This window comes from Micromys minutus (genome assembly GCF_963924665.1).
Source record: "Micromys minutus genome assembly, chromosome: 13".
Classification (NCBI taxonomy): Eukaryota; Metazoa; Chordata; class Mammalia; order Rodentia; family Muridae; genus Micromys; species Micromys minutus.
This window is the reverse complement of record NC_137982.1, coordinates 49681764-49700568: the sequence shown is the minus strand read 5'-3', so window position 1 is coordinate 49700568 and position 18805 is coordinate 49681764. Positions and strand designations below refer to the sequence as shown.

Sequence of the window (18805 nt, the reverse complement as noted above, 5' to 3'; positions counted from 1 at the left end):
TGTAAACAAAAGTCAGTTGACTACTGAACTATTTAGGAATTGGTGTTTTAAAATTTTTCTTGATGACTAGCTTGCTGGTCTTCCTCTCTCCCTGTTGTTGGGACTCCTGGATTACTCTTTCATCATACGAAACACCCCAGCAAGCAGCTCGCTTGGCTGTGGAAGCTGAAGAATCTTCACTGTTGCTTGTGAATGGTGGTCAGTGTTTGCATTTACAAAGTTGTGTCTGAGGGAAATGCACTGCAGTGTGTGCTCCTGACAATATCGTTTCTTAAATTGGACACATTGACATCGTTTTTAAATAAGTACTTCAAAACTAGCATCTGTGTTGCATTTAACTTTTGTGTGTGTGTGTGTGTGTGGTTATTTTGCTTATTTACATTTCAGGTGTTATCTCCTTCCTGGTTTCCTCTCCCAAAATCCTCATCCTACCCCGTCTTCTCCCTGCTTCTGTGAGAATGCGCTCCTACCCTCCCACCCACTCCCATGAATTATTATGTTCTGACATGGTGGTGACCTTAGCATTCCCCTGTGCTGGGACATCAAGCCTTCACGGGACCAAGGGCCTCCCCTCCCATTGATGCCCAACAAGGCCATCCTCTGCTACATGTGCAGCTGGAGCTATGGCTCCCTCCGTGTGTACTTTTTGTTTGGTTAGTCCCTAAGAGCTCTGGAGGGTCTGGTTGGTTGATACTGTTGTTCTTCCTGTGGGGTGGCAAACCCCTTCTGCTCCTTCAGTCCTTTCTCTAACTCCTTCATTGGAGTCCCTGTGCTCAGTCCAATGGTTGGCTGCAAGCATCCTCATCTGTATTAGTAAGGTTCTGGCAGAGCCTCTTAGGACACAACCGTATCAGGTTCCTGTCAGCAAGTACTTTTTGGCATCAGCAAGTGTCTGGGTTTGGTATCTGCAGATGGGATGGATCCCTAGGTAGGGCAGTCTCTGGGTGGCCTTTCTTTCAGTCTCTGCTCCACTCTTTGTCCCTGTATTTCCTTTAGACAGGAGCAATTCTGGGTTAAAATTTTGTTAAGGATGGGTAGTCCCATCCCTCAACTGGGGGCCATGCCTAATCTCTGGATAAGGTCTCTACAGGTTCTCTCTCCCCTTTGTTGGGTATTTCAGCTAATGTCATCCCCGTTGGGTCCTGGGAGCCTTTTGCTTTTCTGGCATCTGGTACTTTCTGATGGCTACCCCCAGTTCCCTATCCACCATTGCTACACACCTCAGTTCAATTTCCCAACCCTCTGTACATCTTGACTGTCTCCTCCCGCACCTGATCCTACCCTCACTTTTTTCGATAACTTCTTGTTTCCCTGCCTATGCTCCAGAACCAGCTGCACTACCAGCCCCTCAGCGCAATAGTCATGTCAGAAGATAATAATTCATGAATGCACTTTTATAACCCTTATTATTGTTTTAAAACAGGAAATAATTTTGTTTGGCCACTTAAAACACCAAAAATACTCAGCAGTTGTAATTCATGTAGTATTTATAACTAATGCAACTTTCAGTATTATCATATGCTTTAAAAGAAAAAGTGTGTGTGTGTGTGTGTGTGTGTGTGTGTGTGTGTGTGTGGTGTCTGTATGCACACATACACAAAACAAAATGTATACTTTCTTATCTGCAGTTAATTGTTTTAGAGCATTTGCAGAGTTGTTCAAACATTGCCAAAATATTTTTGACACTCCAGAATTCTGTTTCTATTAGCAATTACTTTGATCATTTCAGCCTCTTTCTATCCAAGGGTTTACCTGCTCGGAACACAGGATTATATTGTATGTGACCTTTGAGTCTGGCTTCTTCACAGCAAGGTTTATGGTTCAGGTGCTTATACTTTGTCATTTATAGATAGAGTTAAGGGCTGTTCTCTGTGTGCTGAAATATTGTATATGTTTATAGTAAAAAAAATAACCAAGTAATATTAAGACAGGTAAAGAACACTATAATTTATTTATTGTGACTGTCTTGTCTCCATAGTTTAGATTTTGAAGAATGTGCACACAAGCTGCTGAAAATGGAGTTTGCTGAGAGCCAAACAGTATGTCAATGCCTTTTTTTTTCTATTTTTAAGAGGTACATATTGATTATTAGAATGTTTGTGGAGGTTAATAGGTTTTGTGAATTGAAACAATAAAATGATACATACTCATAATTTTTGTAATTTTATTCTAAACCAAGGCTTAGGACTCCTGGGGTTCTTTGTTCTGTATCCTAGTGGATTGCATCCTCTATTGATGGCACACAGGAGTATTAGTCTCTAAGCATGGTACTTAAACAAAACTACTGGTGGTTGCCTAGGAACAAATTAGGGCACAGGAGGACTCTGTTTTTCAGTATTACTTGATCCCTGTCTTACATATGCAATAAAGAATTATTTCGATAGGAATTATAACAATCACATGTGTGCTCAGATTGTGTATAGAAGCATCTGTATTATTGTTTCAGTCATCAATTTATTCATAGGAAAAGAAATTGATTGTATACTTTGTATAGGCAGCAAAGAGGCAGGGACTTAATGATGTTCTAAGTACCTAAAGTCTTCTGTTAGCCTCCTGGTTCTTAAAGTCTCATGTTATACTGTAAAGTATCAGAGCCCCAACACCCAGAATAATAAACACCAAACTGAATAAAGACTTGTAATGTGTTTCCTAGTTGTGACTGTATATTCTCTTAGGTCTTTGGAACCTTAGCCTAGGCTTTGGTGGAGTTGTTCCTCACATCTTGTTTTACATGTGATAGACCTGCACAGATGGAGCAGTGAATATGTGTGCTCCAGTAGGCAGTTGGTCCTGAGCTGGCAGGTGATTGGTACACTGCTGAAGACCCACTTCATGTTTTCATAGTTAAGCTCTGTCAGTGTGAAAACATGCCCCTGCTCATGAGTGACTGTCCTCAAGCCCCAGCAGCAGGCGCACCTTTGACCAGTATTGCACTGGCCTGGAGAACAACTAGTGCTTGAGCATTTGTAGGGGAAACATCCTTGACTCATTACTGAAATGCTGAAGTTTTATAAAACCAAATTTGTATACTTATACACCAATAACAGGCTTTAATATGTCATCCTTAGAAGGAAATAAATCAGCAATTTAGCCTTTAAACTTAGAATTGACACCGAAGTTACTGTGACCATGTTACATTTGAGGAATGTAATAATTAAGTCATTACAGATTATTAGTGCTATTGTGTTATTAGTGTTTATTATTAGTTATTATTAGTGTTATTAGTGCTAATCCAAAGGGTAATTGCTCTAGAGCTATCCTTAACATATTTTGGTTACTATTGGAAGTATCTTAATGCATCTATTTTTGTATGTTAATAGACTCCCAAAATTACTCAGATGTTTAATTGATAGGTTAAAAAATGATCACAAACTGTAGATAATGTCTAGAGCGTGCTTCACTCTGAGGAGATGACAGCAGTGGCATTGGTCTGTCACTACATTTTGCTTAAATGCGATTAACATATTGGACAACAAAATACTAGTAGGAAAAACTGAAAGTGAATTTTTTAAATATTGTATATCAGTTTAATCTAATGGCATAATTTAGAAAGGCTTTCAGTTTGCACTACCAGATGAAATTTTGACAAAGTGTATCTTTCTAGAACTTAACACATTCATAAACATTTTACTTAATTGGATTAACTTGTGACTGGTTTTCTTTTTTCTTTCCTTGTGTCTGAAAGCACTCTCATGTTTTACAGTGATGCCTCTAGCAAGGTCGCTTCATGGTAAACCTGTTTCTAGAGCAGCACTGTGCAATAGAACTTCCTTCAGTGAGGAAATAAATAGCCAGTGCCACCCTGCGTAGAGCAGCTATGACAGGCACATACAGCTGTCGGTTATGCGAAATATGCATACTGTGATAATCTAAGGAGCTGCTGGTAGCTAATGGCTATCACGTTAGACAGGGCAGGCTCTTGTCTACCCTGTTGTTCTGTATTTCTACTCTAGGGTATCTTACACAAACTGCTTAATTATAAATGCTATTTACCTTTAAAAAAAATTGCTAACAGTTTGTACTTACATCATACCTTAGTGATTATGACAAAATTTCAGAAGTTAATTATAACTTAAAAATAAAAGCTTAACTGAAGGAATGCACATTTAATTTATATAGGCTTGTTTGTACTTAGAGAATGAAATGTGTTTGTAAAAATGTAGACATTCTGGTAAGTGATTTATAGAAAAAAGGTACTTGTACAGTGGCCTCATTCTGTCTCTGCTTGCTATGTTACCTGACTTATTTCCTCATGGAATTGCTGTCTGCTCCCTAAGAATTATTCCAGGAATTATTAAACCATACTTGTCAATTAATTTGATGTCAGCCATTTGTGATAACAGATTTTTTTTATCAGGGGTTTATTCATTAGTTCTACCATTTTTCACTAAAAGGTTTTTCAAAGCAATTAATTAGCTGGCTGGCAGTATTTCAGCAGTTACAGGACTGGTCCATCCATCTTTAGCTCTCCGTCTGTAGCTAGGTCTGTTTATAGTATTCATTCTTATGTGGATAGACCTGGTCATCCCCCTGTAGGTAGGTCTGTAATCAAACATTTATTTCAGGACTTAGAAAATTGAGTCATAAACTTGTTACTTTCTGTTCTTTTATTTTTATTTTTTTACATTTTTTTTATCAATTAAGGTTGTTTACATTGAAAAGTAAATTTGAGCTTCTGTAAATACTTAATGTTCTGTTTTTTCCATACTTACTACCTAAATATAAATTTAATCTAAATCTTAGGTATTTGTGTTGGTGAAAATAATGTAAAAGAATTCCACACAGAAGTCTTTAAAGATAGAAGCATGTCATGGCTTGACCTGGTTCGTGCCCTAAATTGTTTAGAAATGACTCATACTTTTGATTTAGGATGTCATTTAATCAAATTATCATAAATAGCTTTAGATGATATCAGCCAGTATAAAGGCTTTCGAAAAATTATAAACTTGCCATTGAATTTTTGAAAATAATTTCTCAAGCTTTTTAAAAATGTTAAAAGTCTAGTTTAAAAACACAGCCTGTGTTTGTGAGTTGTCATATAGCATAGTTCCATTGTGCTCTGAGTCATTAATGCAAGTTTTCTTTCCAAACAGAAAGAACTCTGCAACATGATACTTGACTGCTGTGCACAACAAAGGACCTATGAAAAATTTTTTGGCTTGTTAGCTGGGGTGAGTTACAGCCTTGATTTTTCATGTCAGATTTAACATAAATCACAAAAGGATTCCTAACAATAATATGTTGAATTAATGATTGTATTTCGTGGTCTGGTCTGTCATTAGTTAACAGCATGTTTTGTTGTTTTCGCCTGCCAGTACATTGTTCCCTCTTTCAGTGTCCTTTCCCACTTCATTTTGCAGCACATCAAATTTCTTACCATTTTTCTACAGCTTCTTGAAATTATAAATTTGTAACAATTTCCCAATACAAAACAACTAGATGGTCTTCAAAAACTCAGTTACTAAAGTCAGGCAGCATAGGTTAAACATGACCTTAAAAAAAAAAAAAAGAAATGTTTATTTGTGTCATTTTCAGTTGTGTCTTGGTGTGTGTCAGGTATGTGCATGTGTGAGGGTACCTGTGTAGGCAGGCTAAGGTGAGAGGTCTCTCTGGAGCTGGAGGTGCAGGCTGCTGGGAACGTAACTAGGGTCGTCTGCAAGAGCACATGAAATACTAAGTGTTGATCCTCTCTTCACGTCCCTAAAGTTATCTCTAAAGTTTTTATAAGGCAGGTATATATACAATGCAAAATGTATCTGTTTAGGGTCAACTAAATGTATAACTTTACTTTAACATATAAATCCAGATAAAGAGAAACTGTGTCTTACTTTTTTGGAACATCATTTACCACAGAAAGATAAGGTGACAGATGTCTTTTGAAGGTGTCTACAAACATTTAACTTAGTAAAATTAGGACTAGTAAGCTGAGTTGCGTTGACATTCAGTCTCTGCTGGGGCTGACTATCAGTTTTCTTCTCTGTAGCGGTTTTGTATGCTGAAGAAAGAATACATGGAGTCATTTGAAAGTATATTCAAGGAACAGTACAACACCATCCATCGCTTAGAGACGAACAAGCTGAGAAATGTTGCTAAGATGTTCGCTCACCTTTTATACACAGATTCACTTCCATGGAGTGTAAGTAATTGGATCAGCGTTCGCTCTTCATTCCTAATCCCCACTATTGTCAAATATGCGTTGGTTATGGAGTATAATACATCCTGTCAGTAAGCACGAACTACAGTGAACATGTCATATCTTTGAAACACATTCATGAAGCATGGAACCAGAAGGCTAAGTCACACAGTGTGCATGTGTCAGGAATACTGTTGTGGATCATACATAGCAGCCCAGCCCGTGTTGCTTTTCAGCAGTGATGACTAGCAGTATTTCAGGGGAAATATGACGTGTTTGCATGCTTGACACCTGTGCATATTTGTCCACACTCTAACAAAGAGACACATATCCCTATTTTGATGGCGCTTGTGCCTCAGAATTACTGTCCGTATTTCTGAACGAGTGACTTCTCAAAGTTCCTCTACTACTCAAGGGAAAGGATTGTTCGAGGAGCTGGTAACAGGTGCGCACTTTGGTGTAAGCAATGGGAAGGAGATCCTGTGACGTCCGTAGAACAAAGGAAGGCGTTCTCAATGGGGGGATGGACAAAAAATTGAGCGGTATCCCATGTTTATTTTGGAATTGCTGAACCTGTTAAGTAGCGACTGTCTGCATGTCTAGTCACAGTTCTTGGTAATGGACAGTCAAAGGATTCTTTTAGGAACGTTACCATGAATTTATGTCAGGAGAGTTACCGTGTAAGAGAAAAGTTAGGTCTGTGGCAATCATATGCTGTAAAAGGTGCATCGTCTAAGGGGAGTAGAGTTACGAGAAGAATCTTAGTAGAGAGATCACATCTCAAAAGGAAAAGAAGATAACAGCACAGACCGGTGGTGAGGTGGCTCTCCACCCCAGGAGTCCAGATAAGTTTATATACAGTCCTTCAGGACTGAGTGTATCCAGCCACATTCAACTGGCACTTTCAACCTAGCAGCTAATCATAATAACCCTTTGCTTCATTTCTTCTGTTCTAGACAAAAACCAAGTTTTAAACAGTCGTCTAAAAATAGACTTCCAGAACACACAATCCATAAGCTAAAGTCTGTTTTCACGAGTTAGTTTGTAAAGGCTGTAAACTTGGTATTCAGTGTATGTCATCCATCATTTTGGTTTTGTTGTTACTTTGGTGTGTATGTGTGCTAACTTCACTGTAGCTAATGCTCTTGGTGGCACATTGCCTAGTCCCTTGTGTACACCAGATTCTGCTGAGGGAGGTTTGCGAGCAACCTTTACTTTGGTGTTATAAGCTCAAGACGGGACCTTCTCAGCTGTAAAAAGCACCTTCCTCAAGAAGAACAAACCCTATTTCTGTACCATCCTAGCATTGGGAAATAATGTGGAGAAATTGTAGGCTTTGCCAAGAAAGAGTCCATGTCAGCACGAGGGACGTGTTCAGAGGTGCTGCTCAGAGGTGGAGGTTCCCAGTCACTCTGAGAGTGGAAACTGCTTGGCTGCTGGGCCTTGTCTTTTAGAATAAAACCAACAAAAGTGTTTTCATTCTCTCTTAACTTTTAGGTTCTCGAATGTATAAAGCTGAGTGAAGAGACCACGACATCGTCTAGTAGGATCTTTGTCAAGATCTTCTTCCAGGAACTGTGTGAATACATGGGTCTTCCTAAGCTGAATGCGAGGCTGAAGGATGAGTGAGTTGAAGTTGAGTCTTCCTGTCTATAGGTGCCCCCATGGCAGTGCATACAGTTGGAGTCTTCTTGTCTGTAGGCGCCCCCGTGGCAGTGCATACAGTTGGAGTCTTCCTGTCTGTAGGCGCCCCCGTGGCAGTGCATACAGTTGGAGTCTTCCTGTCTGTAGGCGCCCCCGTGGCAGTGCATACAGTTGGAGTCTTCCTGTCTGTAGGCGCCCCCGTGGCAGTGCATACAGTTGGCCTCACGGTGAAGAGCGCTCTAGGACTCCTCAAGGCATGAGACAACATGCACCTTTCCGGGCTTTGTTCTGGGACTGTCACTTAACTCCCATTTCCCTTTCTTGGAGCTTGTGTACCCTCATTATCGCTGTGACTGGCGTCTAGTCCTTCTGCTCGGGCCGCATGTTTCCCAGAGGCTCGCTTCTCCGTCTAAGCTAGACCTTCACTCTGTTCCATGTACTCTGCTTTATCAGGCTCGTCTCCCTCCTCAGGAAGCTGCACTCTAGTCACCCAAGTATCACGAAACTTGTGACATCTGCTTCCTCACCACCGTGACACCAGAGGCTGTTTTCTTGATATAACAAACTTAGTCAGTCTTACTATAATTTACCCTTTTCTCTGAAATACTTTTTGCCTACTTCCTACTCTTTTACAGTACTTTTACACAATTTAGATGTACATGGGGAAAAAAAGCTAAGGAAGGCCTTTACAGTTTACTGTGCATGCTCACAGTATATACTTGTGTGCTTATAACGATGTATACATGTTAATTTGCCATGTGTATATTCCATGTGTATAAATCTGTTGTGTGATTACAGAAATCAACTTTAAGGACTATTGAGATGTCTCAGTGGGGAAAGGACACCAAATCTGAAATAAGCTTTGTCCCTCATGGCCACAGGTGGGAGGAAAGAGCCAGCTCCCATGTGTCTTCCTACTGCGCATGCACACGCACACACACAGCACACACACACTGCAAAGAAATGTTCTCTAAAGAAATGGACTTCAGTGAACCGTCCCTCGTTACCTATCATATTTAGGCAGCCTCACGTACAAATATTTCATTTACTGATTGATTATGCAGAAAATCTGGTAGGTGGGTATAGGAGCTTTCGTTTTCCCTTTCTCTGTTTTCTTCATTCCTTTTTCTTTTTCAGAACCCTTCAGCCATTCTTTGAAGGACTGTTACCCCGGGACAACCCTCGCAATACTCGGTTTGCCATCAACTTCTTCACTTCCATAGGTCTGGGAGGATTGACGTAAGGATAATTTGCAGAATTTTATCTTCTTCACATAATTATCTCACAAGTGCTCAACAGACATAATGTAACACGGTACATTCCTATTAGGGATGAACTTCGAGAACATCTGAAAAACACGCCCAAGGTCATTGTAGCCCAGAAACCAGAAGCTGAGCAGAAGAAGCCGGCCCTGACATCTTCATCTTCAGAGTCTTCCTCGGCGTCTGATTCCTCTGACTCAGACTCTGACAGCAGCGAGAGCAGCTCCGAGTCCTCCAGTGACGCAAGCGCTTCCTCCAGCCAGAGCTCTGCCTCAGGTGTGGAGGCTCATCCAGGTATTCTGTTCGTTCCTAACAAGTGCGGGCTCAACTGCTGCTTATTGATTTTTTCTACTTAGAACATTTATTAACGGAGATGACCATCTGACACTGGCAGCCTGCAGTGTTATATCTGTTTTAGAATCCTCTTAGAGCTAATCCACTGTCAACTGCAGTTCCAGGGATGTCTGTGCTCGAGTTTACCGGTTCCGTCCTGGTAGCATTTGGGCTTTGCCATGCACAGCTCTCCCCCAGATCAGGAAGTACCGGTACCTTAGAACTCCTCTGTTCCTTTGGGCCTGCAGCCTGCTCCCAGTTTCGTGGCGGACTTGCCTGGCTCGTTTGTTGTTGGAGTTTCTGTGCAGTCTAGATTACTGTCCGGCAAGGGCTACCCTTGAACCTGGTCCTCCCTGCCCCTACTCCTCAAGTGCTAAGTTTAGAGCCTTAACTTTATAATTATTAATTATGGACTTCTATGTATCTAATATTTCCTTCATTGTTATGTTCACAAAATATTTTTATGTTTATAATTGATCCGCTCACATTGGTTGCTGTACATACTCACACATGTCTGACGTCCTATGTGCATCTTTTTTGTAAAGATTTATTTATCTATTATATATAAGTACACTGTAGCTGTCTTCAGACACACCAGAAGAGGGCATCAGATCCCATTACAGATGGTTGTGAGCCACCATGTGGTTGCTGGGATTTGAACTCAGGACCTGTGGAAGAGCAGTCAGTGCTCTTAACCATTGAGCCATTTCTCCAGCCCCTGTGTGCATCTTTTAATGACTATATATAGTCTCCACACTACACAGTTCAGGCTGGCCTTGAACTGCAGTCCTTTGTGTGTGTATGTGTGTACATACATATTTATACATATATGTCTGTGTGGTACATATATACGGATTTATACATATGTGCATATATATACATATGTGTGTGTGATTACCTTGTATTCTTGTTTTTTCAACTTTAGAATAATACAAAACCTGTATAGTAGAGTCAAAGTCCTTACAAGTCTGAATTTTCTCTCTCCCTGAGCTCCTGTGTGTGAGTCGGTCTTCTGTGATGTCTGCCTACAGACTGACATAAGTATTGTGAGCATGTGGGGTTTGTGGTTAGAGGTATTAGAAACATCTTATGACATGTCATCTTCATGATATAGTCTTATCTTAACTTGAGGGATGCCCATGTGTTTATGTGTGATTAATGATGGAGCTGCAGACAGAGTCACTGCTGTGGGGTGTTCGTGTGGTTTCAGTATCTAGCACCAGTTTTCTAGGGGATTAGTCCAAGTTTCACTCCTACCTGGTGTATATTGGCAATGTTTCTAATTTTAACCATCCTGCTGATGATACTGCCTAATGGCTTTCATTTTAATTTGCATTTTCTTCATTACTAATTAAGCCGAGCATAATATTGTTATTGGCCATTTGGATATTTTCTCTTTTGCTCAGATCTGACTCTTCTCCCCTTTTTGTTAATTTTTTATTTTTAGAGTTTAGCTTTACTGTATTCTTTCTCTCTTCTTTCTTTCTCCCTCCCCCTCTCTCCCTCCCTCCTCATCTTTTCTCCTTCTCTGTCTCTCTTTCTCTGTCTCTCTTTCTCTGTCCCTCTCCCCCTCCATCACCCCCTCTTCCTCCCTCCTCATCTCCCCCCCATGTGTGTGTATGTGTGTGTGTATTGAGTGTTTATACTTCAAGTAAGTAGCTCACACTTGTCTCTGAGGCTGCCAGAGTTCTGTTGTCTTTTGCTTTTTTTCCTCAGCAGCAACCCTGGATCAGCAGATGCTCCCGGGAGGAGGTGGTTACAACCTAACTTACTAAAGTGTACTTCGTTCTACTTTCCCTAAATTTGGGGGCGTTTGGTTCTTGTCTTCTTAACAAGTTTGTGTTTTTTTAATTTTATAATATTTTATCATGAACTGACATCCCACTTACAGGAAAATCACAACAAGAGAGAATCCACATATACCCTCTACCTAACTTTCCTCAGCTTTTGTACAAGCAGTGAGATTATCAATGAAACTGGGGAGATTCACACTGAGCAGGACTATTTACAGATCTCGTTGGAATTTCACAAATTGTAAAGCAATAGATGAATGAGTTACGGTGCCAGAATGCCAATACTAGCTTTGGATTCGTAGGTGGGTAAACCAAGGCAGGCAGCTGTTGCAATCAGTGCTTAGCACTGCTGACTGGGTCAGTCAAGATACTGACAAGGGCAGCCCATGATTAAAGAAATTACTTAGCAGACTTTTCAGTCAGGGAATAAAACTATATTTACTGGGCTGGCACTCCCTGTGGCCAGCAAAATACTCTTGAGTTCTTTTAACTCTTTGGGGCTGTCAAGAAAGAAACAGAAAGAGAAAATTCTCTCTTTTTCTTTCTTTCTCTCTCTGTCTCTCTCTGTCTGTCTCTCTCTGTCTCTCTCTCTCTCTCTCTCTCTCTCTCTCTCTCTCTCTCTCTCTCACACACACACACACACACACACACACATACACACACACACACAAAGTGTGTGAAACAAAAAGCAGAGTCCAGTAACTTCATACATGCATGCATATATATTCGCACATCGAGCAAAGCTCTAACATGCAGGTTCCAAGCATTTCGCCCATTCAGACATGTCTATACACACACACACACACACACACACACACACACACACACACACACACACACGCCCGTAATTGATGGATGAAAGGAACAGTGCCCCAGCCCCCAACCCCACACTTCATTATTTCTTCCATGGCTTATATATCCCAGAAAATATTTCAAGCTGTATAAAATTACAATGTGACTGTGTTTTAGTTTCTTCTAGTGAATGACTATGGAAAAAAACAATATGTTCCCCAATAACTTTACAAGAAATAACATTATGTAGTACAGGTAAAGAAAACAAATTATTCCTAAGAACCCATGTACATTTGTAGCTAAGCAAGGAAGGTGGTTTTCTCAACCCGTTTCTCTTACTGCAGACAGCAATTTTCATTTACAAAGAAAGAAATAATTATTACTTACCTTTTAAAGTAATATTGTAAGAATCTTAAAAGTATCAGAAATATAAACTTTTATATAGAAATCACATCTGCTTTAAATTCTTAGAATGCATATCTACTTATTAGCAATTCTTAAGAAATCAGGAAGCTGAACTCAAAAACCAATTGTCACCAGTCCAGCCTCAGGTGGGGTCACGTCAGCTGCTGCTGCCACTGTCCTTGTTTCCCTGACCTTAAAGGTCTCTAGCATAACTAGTGAGAGTGTGCCTTTCTGAACTACATCAGTGCCAGTAGTGAAAACATGTCAACCCAGCTTCACTAACAATTTCATTTTTTCAGATGTTTTCTGAGGGTGGTGGTCACTGCTGATAATCTACACCTCTAAGTTCTTCTCTAGGGTGGTGACAGCTTCATTAATCTGCTCCAGCAGCGATGCCTGAAAGAGCTCAGGCATCATTACTGTGAGTGTCAGAAACACTGTCCAGTGAGGGTCTGGAAGCCCCTTAGAGTTGTCATACAGCTCTTAGACCAAGAGGGCAGGAAGGGCAGGAAGCAGAGCAGAACTCACAACAGCATAGAGAGTCATGCCACACTGAGGTATGCAGGGAGCGCTTCTGATGCTAGGCATTGGTTCTTGTCAGTGAAGAAAGCCATGGGCCAGTTGCTGGGCAGAAGATACAGGTGGGACTTCCGTGTCCCTGGAGGATAGAGGGGGACGTGGGGAGGGAGAACAGAGGAGGCAGGAAGACACAAGATAGAAGAATGGAGCTAGCTCACCATGCTTTGGAGAGAGAAAACTAACAGCCATGTGAGATCTCAAAACCGAGTGGCCACACAGGCTGCTCCCACAGGCGGGCGGTCAGGGGACTTTAGCACTAAAGTTCAGCAGGTGGGAGAGATGGAGATAAGAAGTTGACAGGGGCGTGCTTTTCCAGTCAGGAGATGGTAAAGGCAAGTTAAAATTACAGCAATGTATGTGTCTTTTGTCCAAAGCTTCCAGGGAAGCCTGGTGGGGGCCGATAGCTCGGTCACCTGGGGCTTAAGGCCAGTAAAGTGTGAAACTAAGGAAAGAGGCGAACCGTCATGGCGGTAACTGCTGGGCTGCAGTCCATGAGTTCTAAAGCGGTTTGTCATTTCTCAGCAGTCTGTCCTCTTTCAGGAACCTGTTTATATTTCACAGTGTTCTATCGGGGCTTCCAAACTTCTTTGATATTTTTGAAGTTTCTGGTCACATTGAAGTCCTTCAGTGTAGATATCTGTCTGATATTTTCTTAAGAACAGAATAAAAGTTGATGTCATAGTTCTTTTTCTGCTGCTGTGAAGAGTCACCGTAACCACGGCAATGTATAGAAGAAAGAGTTGATTGGGACTTACAGTTCGAAAGGGCGAGTCTGTGGCCATCATGGTAGGGAGCATGGCAGCAGGCGACGTCCTTAGCAGGAGCTGAGAATTCACATCTTACCTAGATGAGGTAGAGCAAATGTCCTTTGAAAACCTTAAAGCTCACTCCAGCTCCCCCAGCGACACACCTCCTCCAACAAACAAGGCCGCACCTTCTACTCCTTTTCAAACAGTTCTGCCAACTGGGGACCAAACATTCAAATATGAGTCCACCTCTCTCAAACACCAGATATGGCATTTTAGATAGAATGTCATGGAAATGCTCTGCTTTTAGTGCATCTACTCAAGGGACTTAGAACTTCTGGCATGTCCTAATTAACTAACATCACCTGTCATCACTAGATTGAGAAAGTGTTTGCTGAATTTCTTCAGATAACCACTTCATTTCATTTTGTTCAAATCTGTCTCTGACTTTTCCTGTCATTTTAGCAGCCATCTTTAGAGCATTCTCTGTGGTGTTTGCCTAATGATGATTTATCTTATTTTCTTTGTGGATTAGTAACAATTTCTGCAAGAGAAAAACTGTCCCCTTTACTCTATCATTTACCCAGCCTTATCATTCTACCACAACCAAACAACTGTTGTGTTCTGTGAGTTACACTCCGGGTGCTTTTGTTGAAATCATTTTACTTTATTACAGGGTGTGTGTGTGTGTGTGTGTGTGTGTGTGTGTGTGTGTGTGTGTCTGTCTGTCTGTCTTTCTGTCTGTCTGTCTGTCTTTCTGTCTGTCTGTCTGTCTGTCTGTTCCAACTGTGTGGAGATCAGAGCAAGTTTCAGAAGTTGATTCTCCTCTGTCATGTTGTGGGACCCAAGGATAAAGCTCAGGTCCGCAGACTGGGCAGTTTTCTTAACCACTGAACCGTCCTGCCAGCCTTCACTTCACTTTGAAACTCTCAGTTCGTTCCTTTCTTTGTACAAGCTCAAATCCTTTCCATGAGCACATCTTTGATTCCAGCATCACAAATGCTGCAGATCTTCAGTGCCTTCAAACAGATGGAAAGTTCTAACAGATCCAGCTCTCAGAATGTGCCTTTTTACACCAGGAGAAGAGGATGCTCTATTGAAATCCTTTCTCACTTTCTTCTGGTCCATGTTTTCTGAAAAGGTTTGTGTAGTTTAACCTAAGACCTGCTCTGCTTTCTTCAGTAGAGCCTCTGGGTGCACGTGGGTGAGGATGGTCTGCGTATCTAAGTTGTTATGGTGGGATACCTGTGTCAGTGGTAGCTTGCTCCCTCTTCGGCAGATACTCTCGCTGTGGGTCCCTGTTGTGTCACATTTTAAAGTACTTGGCATGCTGTATGACCAGCAGAACTGTGGGGCTCTTCGTGTCCTGCTTTGTTAAAGCAGGAGTGCATTTGCTCACAGGAACTTGACTCCTGGGTTGGAAGACTGCGGCACCACTCAGTTGAAAGCTCTCTGAATGTTAGAGTATATTTCATGGCATCTATTTTGAGGACAGATGATAGCTCAGCTTGAATTTTGCAGTAAGAAAGTTTGCTGATTCAAAGTTAATTTGCCTTATACAATTTTAGCAGAGAACTGTTTCATTATTAAAGTATTAGCATAAAAGTAGTGTGAACAGCCTCCAAATTAGAAACCAGAGAAGCAGACATGGCCAAGGGGCTTGCATATTGTTGCATGGCTGGGGTGTAATGTTGGCAGAGCCCTGACTATGTGAGCCAGAGACATGGCCTTAGCACTGAGCCAGATGGCCTCTGCTTGGGCAGCTGCAGCCTGAGAAGGAAGTTCTGCCTGGCAGACCAGCTCGGACACGGTGGGCCATCACCAGTGGCTTAGAAGAAGGAGGGCTTGGTACGCTGGCATTTGGGTAGAGTCAGGGCAGGAAGAAGTGATTTCCTGTCGTGTTTTCTTTCTGTAGTGTAAGGATTTGGGAAATTTTAGTCATCTCAGTGCTTTTGACTCATGAATTTGAATTAATAAGTGACTTAATAAGTTTAACTTAAAATGGTGATTTATTTCCCTATATAAAAATATTTAGGATTGTATCAGTAAAACTGCATCATTCAAGGTTTCTTAGAAGTTTGTGTCAGAAACCAAGCGGCCATGGCTCTCATTGAGTTCGTGCTGTTATAACCCAGCTCTTGCTCCTAAGGCCGGCAACTGGGGGCATCCGAGGCCTTTTGGTGGAAGCACTCGCTCTGGGATGAGCGCAGCCCCCTCACCTCCCAGTAGGAAGTGGTTAGGGGTGGGTGGCCGTGTGTCTTGGTTATGTACCAAGGCTGATGTCAGCCTTGTTTGCTCCGATGGGCTAGCGTACGTACGTGGCAAGGCACATTTCCTAGTTATTTGATAGAATGGCTTTCATTTGCTATAGTTTATTGAAACTAATTACATAATAACTATTAATGACGTTTTAGAATTTATTTATCTTTTAAAATAGTTTATTTTTAGGCTTTTCAGCTTTGCTTTGCATCCAGTTTATTAAATAAGTGCTCTACAATATGTTGGTAAATGTTATTGTTAAATTATGAATTTATATTAACATAAAAACTAACTAATTCATTTTTTTTGCATGCAGCTAAAGGTACAAGAAAGAAGAGACAGGGAAAAGCCAGAAGTGAAGAAGTAGATAAGTCAGCCAGGAGCCACCAGGCACGTGACAGGAGGCGAGAAGGAGGCAGGGAGGACCAAAGGCATCAGGAAGGGAGGACTGAGAGAGCAAGGTCCGAGAGACACAGAGCTCAGAACTCACGGGATGCAGACTGGCGAGATCCCCTAGCAAAGCATGCGGAGGACAGGAGCCATGAGAACAGTTACAACAGAGTTGGCAATGGCCGAGAACAAGGCTCGCACAGAGAGGACAGGCACGGCGAGCCGCACAGAGAGGACAGGCACGGCGAGCCGAAGAAGAAGCTGCGAGAGAGAAGAGACTCTTTTTCTGAAAATGAGAAGCAAAGAACCCGGAAGCAGGACAGTGATAATGTTAGAAGGAAAGATCGCTCCAAGTCAAGGGAAAGGAGGAGAAAGCATTCTGGTCACAAAGGAGATGCCGACAGGGGTCAGGACAGTGCCGAGAGACGCTGGGAAAAATCTGGCAGATACCCTGAACATTCTAGAGAATCAAAGAGAAGTCAGGACCGGAGGAGAGAAAAGTCTCCAACAAAACAAAAATAATTCTAATGACAACTGAACATGCCTTACATTCAGTTCAGTGTCTTTTTTTTTTTTTTTACATCGATGGATTTTATAGAGAACTCTTATATAAAGTACCTGTTTGTAAATTTTAAAGATTTTTTGAAATGTTTTATAATTGATAAATCTCAAGGTCCTTTGTGTAAAATCATAAAGAAAAGGGGTAAGTCTTATGTTTTGTGAATAAAAGGAACAAATGTTCATTGAATCATTGATTTTTTTAAACCTTTTTCTATGTGTCTAATTACTATGACTTACCATAATTATTAGAGGCTTTTATGTATAAACAAAAGCCAAAATAAATAAACCTTTTCTACTTTTTATAGTAAGGTACTATGACAAGTTCCCATGTGTAGCTTTCTCTCTAAGTATGTCTTCCTCTAGAGAGAGGTGAACTTGTTAGACCCTGCTTCCCAGTGCACGGCTCTCGCACCATCTCTTCTTAGACTGCCGGGTGAGCTCACCTATAAAGTTCCTGCGCTTAAAGCTACGTGTCAGCGTTAACATTATGTCAGCGTGAGCTGATGTATATTTAATTTTAATTCGGATTAATCATTTAAAAAGCATAGTTATGAGGTACATGAACTGCCTATGAAGCAATTCCAGTTTCTTTACATGAATGGGAAAGGTTTTCTTTATTGTAAGCTTTTCACAGTACATACACACAGTCGTTACTGTGGAGATAGTGTTACCTGAGACTGCAGCACGGGCAGGTTCAGGGGACTCCTCACACTCGTTCACCTTAAAGGGCCGGTTTTAGCCAAGTGTGGGTATTCAGCATAGTGGGACTTTATGGCACAAGTCCTTAGTCCAGCACCCAGAAGTTTAGATACTTGGCACACATACATTTACTTCCTCAGCGTCCTTGCCTGGCAGTTCTGTCCCTCAGTCCTTACTGCTTCTGACTTCTTTACGTTGTCACAGCTGTGGCTCAAGTCTCTTTTTAACCGGAGGATGTTTTGATCACTGCCCACCTAGCTCACCCCCCACTATTCTCTGTTCTCTCTTTCTTGGCACCTTCTCACTTCATTTCCTTTGTTCTGTAGCCTGACCCTTGGGAAGGATGAAGAAATGAATGGGCTACTTTAACTCTTTAACCCATTCAGAATTGTTTTTGTCTCCTAGACAAGACTATAGAAGCCAGAGGACTCAGGTTTGTGGTTGTGAAGTGTCAGAACCAGGCTTTCTTCTAGCTCCGCCTCCTCCGAGCAGGACTGCCTATGGGGAGCCCTTGGGCCTGTTGACTAGCAGCTCCTTTACCTAGCTGGGGTGGGAGCAGTCAAGCCAGTCCTGTTCTCTTCCTACTTTGTAGGATTCTTACAGTACTTGCTTTACAAAGGTGTAACCAAGGAATAACATAAAGTAAGCAGTCAGCTCTCTCTCCCTTCCCCAGCACAAAGGAAGGACTTCAAAGAACATTTAAGCTCTTTGATGGGCTTCTTGGGATTGCTTTCTTTTATCTTACCTAAAACTCACTTAACCTTTTCCTTTTTAAATGTTAAAGTAGCCATTTAGAAGGGGTGCTTCAGGGAGCTTGGCTGTGATGGAGGTATGACAAAAGTAACTCCCTATAATCTTTCTTACATTTACAGCTGCTAAGATTTTCCAGATTCATGTATCTGTTAAGCTCAAACAACTCGTTTCTTCTGCCATGTCAACCATGTCAGAAAACAAAACAAACAAAAAAAAAATACAAAAAAATCCATCTTTTAGAGTTACCAGTGAGTTTTCTTAGATTTTTTTTTTTTTTTGAGATTATAACTAAACCACTCCTTTCTTTCCTTTCCTTGCACCAAGCCCTCTTCCGTGCCCCTCTTTGCTCTGTCCTTCAAATTCATGGCTTCTTTGTTTGTTGTTATTGCATGCATATATGGACATATATGGACTAAATAGAACTGTTCAGTCGGTATGTTACACATGTGTGTTTGC

The 18805-nt window shown here is 41.4% G+C and overlaps 1 protein-coding gene across 1 annotated transcript in view; it reads left to right on the top strand.

The window, feature by feature from the left end:
* CWC22 (CWC22 spliceosome associated protein homolog) overlaps positions 1-17060 on the top strand; it is a 48162-nt gene extending 31102 nt beyond the window's left edge. The window contains exons 14-20 of the mRNA XM_080927141.1: positions 1979-2039; positions 5094-5171; positions 5984-6136; positions 7631-7758; positions 8915-9016; positions 9107-9333; positions 16263-17060. Coding sequence (XP_080783267.1) covers positions 1979-2039; positions 5094-5171; positions 5984-6136; positions 7631-7758; positions 8915-9016; positions 9107-9333; positions 16263-16858 — 1345 coding nt within the window. The 3' untranslated portion in view covers positions 16859-17060. The remainder of the gene's footprint in view (positions 1-1978; positions 2040-5093; positions 5172-5983; positions 6137-7630; positions 7759-8914; positions 9017-9106; positions 9334-16262) is intronic.
* The last annotated feature ends 1745 nt before the right edge of the window (positions 17061-18805 follow it).